The 8,480-nt window shown below is 38.1% G+C and overlaps 1 protein-coding gene across 1 annotated transcript in view; it reads left to right on the top strand.

Moving 5' to 3' along the window:
• Positions 1-8,480, top strand: part of PTPRO (protein tyrosine phosphatase receptor type O) — a 255,932-nt gene that overhangs the window by 202,341 nt on the left and 45,111 nt on the right. Inside the window, exons 13-15 of the mRNA XM_045288403.1 lie at positions 2,186-2,325; positions 4,595-4,727; positions 6,937-7,057. Of these exons, the coding sequence (XP_045144338.1) occupies positions 2,186-2,325; positions 4,595-4,727; positions 6,937-7,057 (394 nt within the window). The remainder of the gene's footprint in view (positions 1-2,185; positions 2,326-4,594; positions 4,728-6,936; positions 7,058-8,480) is intronic.

The following is an 8,480-nucleotide window of genomic DNA, read 5'->3' on the forward strand; positions in this document are numbered from 1 at the left end:
TTGAGTCCGTGATTTCTTTTTTTATCTTTTTAATAGTTCGTTTGACGAAATTTGCGGCATCATTGTTGGGAGCGTAGATATTCAGGCAAGATAGAATTTAACCTTAGTAAAGTGATATTTTAAGATGATTAAAGAACCAATTAGAGGCAATGAAAAATCAAGGGAATTTTGTAGTGCTCCAAGAGCAGGATGACAAAATCTGGAGAGTAAAAGGAGGATAATTATCTCTTAGAAGGGGAGGGGAACATATTGCCAAGGGCTGAGAAGCAAAAAGAGAGCCTCAAAATGTTTGCCTTGGGCCACTGAAAAAAAATGATTATGCTCAGGAAACAATCTAGCATAGGGAAGGAGGAAGCCAGATTCAATTGTGCCCATGTTGAGGTAATTGTGAGACATTGGAAAAGGCACAGATGAGACATAGCTGTAAATACACATATAAAAGTTCAGACCCACCCATTAGGCATTGATAACATTTGTATTAAATAGTAAACCTATAGAGGAAAGTAGAGACTACCTGGGAATTCTGATCATAATTCAGAAGGCTCACTCTGAAGAGTAAGCCTGTAGTCTTTATGAAAAAAAAGAAAAAGCTGCCTATGTGCAACATAATAAAACATTCATATCTGACCCTAAAAACTCACACTTTTTTTCCAAAGACCCATGCTTCTATAGGACTCAGAATCTGTGGAGGGCTTATACTCTAACTCATAAACCTATTGGCAATGACAGTTATAGAGGCTGTGGGAAGTGAAAGCTGACCTTGGCATTTCAACAGCCATCTTCAGAGGGGAAATGAGACAAAACAACATCTTGAGGAGTGGAGAATCTATGACAAATCAGAATGGGTGTTCTAACATCTACTGTGAATTGTGCATGCCCAAGACTAACATGTCTCTTTTAATTTCTTCCTCCTAGCTTCGTTTAATTGCCTCTAGAAAGAAAAGTGGTTCTTTTCAGTTGTATACAAGTTTTGGTTACCACGGTGAATTATGCCAAGGATGATCTTGGCAAACTTATTTTTCTGGGCAGGGCAATGAGTTGATAGTCTACAAATAAGGTCCAAACAAATTCATATGCATGCCAAAGGGGGAGAGTGGCCTAAAAAACTTTTTCACACATTGCTATAAGGTAGGAGCTGGAGACAAGACTTGGAAAGTGAGAGAAGATAATAGAAAGAGACCGAAGCAACCAACAGTAAAGATCTCCAGCAATCTACCTGACAGGGACATGCAAGTACCCAGGGTCTTCTGTTAAGTGAATCTGGTGGCAAGATGTGTCTAAACAAGAAATGTCAAAGAGGTCCCCTGGGATAAGGACCCTGGTTTATGAGTTTGGGCTCTAGCATTACATTTTGTATACCCAACATCCAAAGGAGTGGAGCTGAGAAGGGACAAAAGGAGATTCAGAAACAGGGGACCAGACAGCAGGCCACTTGCTAAAACAAGGAAGCAAAACGGGGTTTGGTCTCAAGCCAATAAATCCAGTGACTCAGCTACAGGAAATTAGCATGAAAGGACACACCAACAGCATGGCTTACTCACCTAATGGATTAATTTATTGATTAAGATCAAAGGTCTAAAAGAATAAGTTTTTTTAAGTTAACACTACCCTGTAACATTTTGTTATCTAGTCCTCTTCCATTAATCCTTATCTTTATATATATATATATATATATATAGCTACTTAGCTTTATCCCTCTTAACATTTATTACATTTTCATGTAGACATTCTCCTGACTAAATTTGTTCCAATTGTTTCTACAAAAGGCAGATTGCCTAAGTACTAGACGGAATCACTCTATCACAAGGGAACATACCCCTTTCTTTTTCCTCAGCCTTTGGGGTGCAGATCTTCATTTCTCACCCAGAAACTTCTTAGATGAGTGGGGAAACACTAAATCCAGTGCATATGACACCGAAACTATTAATAGATTGTGTTTGTAACAAAGTTGAAGTAGAAAACAGAAGTGTTCCAAAAAGAGAAGTATGAAATGGAAAGGGAAAAAAAAAAAGAAGCAATATATTCTGCCTTCCAATTCTATGACTGGTATGAAAGGACATATTGCAAAAGCACGAGACATCTTTCTGGTACTTTCAGCTCCATGAATTTGGATCTTTTGAGTTGTTTTATCCAGCAGTTGTATGGAAAAAATATTTTAATTAGACCTTTTTTCTTTTTTGCTCAGAACCAGCTCCTCCAAAATCACTTTTTGCCGTGAATCAAACCCAGACTTCCGTGACTTTGCTGTGGGTGGAAGAGGGCATAGCTGACTTCTTCCAAGTCTTCTGTCAACAAATTGGCTCCAACCAGGAAACCAAACTCCAGGTACTGTACATTTGTGCCCCTCGAGTTATCTCTGTGAGGTGAAAATCTTTCTTTTCTGGAGTATGGAAAATAGGAACTGACCATTTACTCCTTTGTGCCTCCATGAGAGAAATGTGCAGTAAGCTTAACACAAACCCGAAAGAATAAGAACCAAGTTGACAGAGCTAACACTTCCTGCATCTTTCTGTTTGTGTGTCTGTTTGTGTCTGTAACACTTCACCTACTTCAGATTCTACTAAAGAATGAGAGGAAATGAATCTTTTTTCCTATTGGCTATTAAGTTGACCGAGGAAATGTGGACACTGTCATAAAACATCATTTAACAAATATGAACTGGTTGTCAGATTTTTGAATGTTGTTGTAAAGATTCTAACAGACAGTATCCATATTTGGCTACATATATTTTTATAACACCATGGGTATCACATAATTATAGCTATGACTAGACTTAAATATAAGTATCATAAAAGAGATTCACACTAACGATGAATCCCATCCAATTAAGGAGAAGTTTTTTCTTGGGAAATGAAGGCTGACAGAGGTGGCCTTTAAAGTTATAGAATCACACAAAAACAGGTATTCTAAAGACTAGGTTGATAAATCCAGGGTTGTTCCCCTGGGTTAAAATGATTGGAAATAGAGAGGTCAACCAATAGTTAAGGTTAGCAGAGACACAGAGAAAGATATTTTACAGCAAGAGGTGGAAGGAAAAAGGCAGGCAGGTTTTCAAGAGACTTCACATAATACAGTGTACAGACAAATACTATCAACATGAATAAATTATGCTTTCTAAATAATGAGGTCTATGCAATCTATAAAAAAGATTGCTCGTGCTACAAATCTTTTCACACCAAGGGTTAAGGTCATTTGCTTGGAGTCCTTCCCCCTTTCAGTATTCCTGTGTACAAATCTATTTCTTTTTATTTTACCTAGACAGCTGAACCTTTTTCTATTTTAAGAATCCTTTTTTAGTAAAAAAAAAAAAAAGGGGGGCTCTGCTGCCCAATGAATTTCCCCCCCTGTAACTACTGTGAGATCTCATTTTAAGAAAAGAATCCTTAGGTAATTACTTCCCACAACTGAATCCTGTTAGCAAAAATCTTTCTGTTCTTAAAATCATGTTGATAGTATAGTGAGAAAATGGATGTAGGGAATAAGTGTAGCTGGCAGAAGTGTTAGAGATCTTCGTTTGGGGGTGGGGTGGGGTACTGTCATGCTGGCTGTTCTTTTGAGAGTGTACTCGCTAACCTAGCCATTTACCCACCCAAATTAACAACTTGTTCCACTCAACAACAGAGCACTATTGTTGTTTCTAACACACAGTCGCCAGCCCTTTGGGGAGTGCTTGTCAAAGGCTGAAAATGCACATCAATGGGTAGGGTCCTCAGTGTATAAGGCACTGCTACAAATAAGAAAAGTTAGAGACCAGTGACTCAGAACAAATAGTTCATGGAAAATAAATACGAATGATTCTTAAATACATATAGAGATGATCGACCTCCCTCGTGATGAAAAATGCAAACTAAAATCATCATGAGATTGTTTTCACTAAAATGATTGGCAAAGTTCAGTTTGAAAATAGACTGCATTGGAAAGGGTGTAGGGAACAGACATTATTATCTGCTGATGATAGGCAGACCTTTTAGAAACTGGACAATTTGACAATAAATCATAAAACCAAACCCACTGCCATAGAGAGCAGAACTACGCCTTAGAGTTTCCAAGCCTTTAAATCTTTATGGGAACATGCAGCCTTGTCTTCCACGGAGCAGCTGGTGGGTGTTAAGCATCAACTTTACAATTAGCACAACTATGCTTAATGCACGGCACCACCAGGGCTCCTTAATTTGGCAATAGTTTCCAAAATTAAAAACGTACAACTTTTTGATATAGTACTTCAACTGTTAGACATGTATAAATGTATGTGCGTATATATGCAATAGATATAATATGTGTGTATAATGACAACTGAGGGGAAACAATGACCATAGAATATATAAAGTATGTTATCGTTTATGTTTTATGTTTATCTTACAGGTTTTTACATCTATAAAATACATATAAAAAGAAAAAAAATCCTAAAAATAATGGTTTCTTCCATGTAAGAGAACTGGGTAGATAGGAAACGGGAAAAGAAGGAAACATTTCTCACTGCTATACTTTTGCATCTTTAAAACTTTTAATTATATTTCCTACTCCATTGTGAAAAAGAATTTAAAAACCCAAATATGAAGCTACCATGAAAGCGCTCCCATTTCTGCCTCTCCAGGAACCACTTTCTGTTTCTTCTCATGTTGTGACCGTCGCTGGCCTCCTTCCTGCCACCGCCTACAACTGCAGCGTCACCAGCTTTAGTCATGACAGTCCCAGCACCCCGACATTCATAGCCGTGTCGACACTGGGTAACTACACACGTCCGTGGAATCGGTTGTCCTGGCCGTTCTGCCTTCAGATTTTCCTTACCTATCTTTTATATGCATATAGAAGAGAAATATGAAATACCAACCATTATAGTCAGGTAGCTCTTGACTTTAATCCTGATCTACACTTATTAGCTCTGTAATTGAGGACAAGATCCTAAGCTTCTTCTTTGAATCTTTCTTTGCTCATTTGTGAAACTACAGTAAGTACCTTGTTGTGTTGTTTGGCAGCTTAAAATGACAGAATCTAAAGTGTCACCTAGCTGAGGGCTGATAACTGCACAGCCAACATTTTGAAACCACCAGGGGCTTCCTGGGAGAAAGATGAGGCTTTCTACTACCATGAAGAGTTAGTCTGTGCATGGCAACTCTCCTCTAATCCACAGGGTTGCCATGGGTCAAAGTCGCTCGATGGCAGGGAGAGTGAGAGACGTGCTGCCTAAGTGTTGCTGCTATCCTCAATGTCATCATCACTGCCATTTGTCACCTACGGACTTGGCTAGGAGGCATAGTATGCTAATCCAGTCTAGTATATCAGGGCAGCCTTGTCGCTCGGCGGTCATTGATCAAGTAATAGCAATATGATATTGCTGGGTCTAGCCAGGAAGTTTTCTAATCTAGCAGGAAGCATAACTTGGGAAATTAGAAAATAAAGAAAATCTGGGAAACTGTTCATTTCCTTCTTCTTTCCCTGAGTGGTTTCGCTCCCTAGGCTAAAAGTCGGGTTCTGCCCTCTGAGACCCCCTGGCATCCATGCGGTCGTGTCCTCATATTATCTTTTACTGAGTCCATTCGCATTTCTGTGACATTCGTCATGCCCTGCGACTGCAGTGATGTCTCTCGTTGAAAAAGCAATGGTCAGACATTTACTTATTATAACTGAGTCCTGGTAGCAAAAGCCTATCTTCAGAATCCCCCCTCCTAAAGGTTTGTGAAAGAGATATTTCGTATTGTCTGCTCTGTTTGCTTGGAAAGGGTAATTTTTTATTCTGTCTTTTAAAAATAGCACCAAATAATATTTCTTGGTCTTTTACTCCCACAACCCTTTTTAATGCTTTTCTAAACATGGTTTGATCTCCCTGTGATCTTCATGGCTATCCAGTGAGTGGATATTATTGAACTTCTTTCCCAGGGAGACAAATGAGTCCCAGAGAGGAAGATGAAATGGCTCCCCAAGTGGCAGTTAGCAGGGATGGGAATGCGACTCAATTGTCCTGACCCTGATTCGAGCGCTCTTTCCGTGCAAGTTGTTTCCCATCCATTAGCACCAAGCCAGCCTAAATGGGAAGTCGCAAATGCTCAAAATGGCAGGGATTGCTATAGGCTAGTTCTCTAACTGTGCTCGATGCAAAGGATGGGATGATTTTCCTCTGGCTCATTTTCAAAAAGAGTTCTATATAAGAAGCCCTGGTGACATAGTGACTTAGGCATTGGGCTACTAACCATTATTGAAGCATTTTTTAAAAATCACTTATCATAGTTCCATGCCTTGATCTCACCTTCTTTCTCTCCCGGTGAAGAACTGCATAATGTGTACCGTGCCATTGTAAGCACACCATTGCAGAAAGTATATTAAAGAACATAACCTCTGTTCTTAAGGTCCTTGAAGCAGTTAAGAGCGTTAGGCTCTTAAATTGTACAGATGGAAAGTTCTACGCATATGGTTGCAGATCATCAGAACGTTTGCTTCGAGCAACGTGTTAACTGCTATAGCAGATGGTAGCTTGCTAATGTCTTTTTCATATACATTATTAGCATACGGTGAGCAACATATACAGGTGTGCTTTCTGACTTAAAATCTTGACCATAAACAAAGAGCCTGTCTCCTTCTAAGCTTTGAAAATGTTAAACAGTGGTAGTTGTACACGATAGTGGCTTCTAAAATTTTTACTTTCAAATGAATTTAGACTATGGCACAAGCTTTCTTTACCTTGTACAGTTTTCTTTTACAAGAACATCCTAAAGATAGGTTTTGAAATGGATTAAAATCTTTCAGACACCTGAGCTTCCATTAGGAATTGACATTGCCTAAGTTATATTTTATCAGGAAGAGGTCATGTTAGCATGAATAAAAAGTGTTGTCATCATCATCATAATTCTCTGCACTGAAGATCAGATGAAAATACTGAATGTTTCCTTTAGTTTCCATGTAATAAAATCCATAATGAAAATGCCTGGCTTATCTCTTTAGTTACAGAGATGAATCCCAATGTGGTAGTAATCTCAGTGCTGGCCATCCTTAGCACACTTTTGATTGGACTGCTGCTTGTGACCCTGGTCATTCTAAGGAAAAAGCATCTACAGATGGCTAGGTGAGTGAACAGATGGGTAGGTGAGTGATATTCTGTTAACTTTTATCCATAACCTGTAAAATACTTTTATTTCTCATCCATGTATGACTTTTGAAGAACTATTGTACAGTGGTAGATTTTATTTGATTTTTAGTGTGTATTTTTATTTTGTGGATTCTGAGACTTTTAAATATTATTTAGAAAATATGACCACTGAGATGGGAAGTCAAAGGATCCTTTGCTTTCACAAAAGCAGACTCTGTGCTTTTATTATTTTCATTTTACATAGCCCAGAAAAGTTTTTAATATTTCATTTGGGTACTCTAAAAACATTTTGGAGTAAGAGAAAGATCTATGCCTGTTCATTATGATTAATAAAAGTATTACTAAAAATGGAGACCACAAAAAAGAACAAAATAAATCCTTCTCACGTGAATTAAGTCCCCACTGAACTTCCACGAACCATTGGCTAAATATGTGAATAGATTTGTCCTCAGACAGAGTGCATTACAAACTGGATCACTGCAGATATAATTAGCTTAAAAATTGAACATCTTATCATCTGTTTTCCATTTTGATCTATTTTTAATTTGGTCTAGTTTTTATTATTTCTGCTTTCTTTTAGATAAAGTTCATCTGTTTTATTTTCTTTTTACTGGTGGTTTTGGGGGGGTATTTTGGGGTATCATTTTCATTATATGAAACCCAGGATAGGTAAATCTATAGAGACAGTTACCAAATTAATAATTCCTTAGGGAAATGACAGGGGAGCATGAGGGGATGTGAGAAGCTAATAACAGTGGAAAACCTCTCCCCCACTCTCATGACCTCAATTCTACCAAACAAAACTGACTAGACCAGAACATATACACTGCTACAGATAAGAACCAGCAACACAGGAATCAAGGACAGATAAACCCCTCAGGACCAATAATGAGAATAGAGATACCAGGTGAGTAAGGGGTAGGTGGAGGAAGAAAGGGGGAATCAATCACAAGGATCGACATAGCAGGACAAACCACAGAAAAGTGTGAAGGAAGACAGTGGATGATGTAAGATATGAAAATAATAATTTATAATTTATCAAGGATTCATAAGGGAGGGAAGGGAAGGGAGGAAGGGAGGGAAATATGAGGAGCTCATAGCAAGGGCTCAAGTAGAAAAAAAATGCTTTGAAAATGATGATAGCAACATATGTACAAATGTTCTTGACACAATGGATGGATATATGGATTGTGATAAGAGCTGTAAGAACCACCCCCAAAAAGTATTGAATTTTTTAAAAAGTGGAAACAAGAATGAAGAAAATGATACAAAATTTATTGCGGTGTTGTGCACAACTCCTTTTAATATATTTAAACCATTGAATTGTGTTGTACATGAAGCATATGTCAATAAAACAGTGTTTAAAAATGCTTCTCCTCAGCCTGGTAGGGCTTGATCA

The sequence above is a fragment of the Echinops telfairi genome, unplaced genomic scaffold (assembly GCF_000313985.2).
Source record: "Echinops telfairi isolate 266 unplaced genomic scaffold, ASM31398v2 ScPeMD7_21;HRSCAF=78, whole genome shotgun sequence".
Taxonomy (NCBI): domain Eukaryota; kingdom Metazoa; phylum Chordata; class Mammalia; order Afrosoricida; family Tenrecidae; genus Echinops; species Echinops telfairi.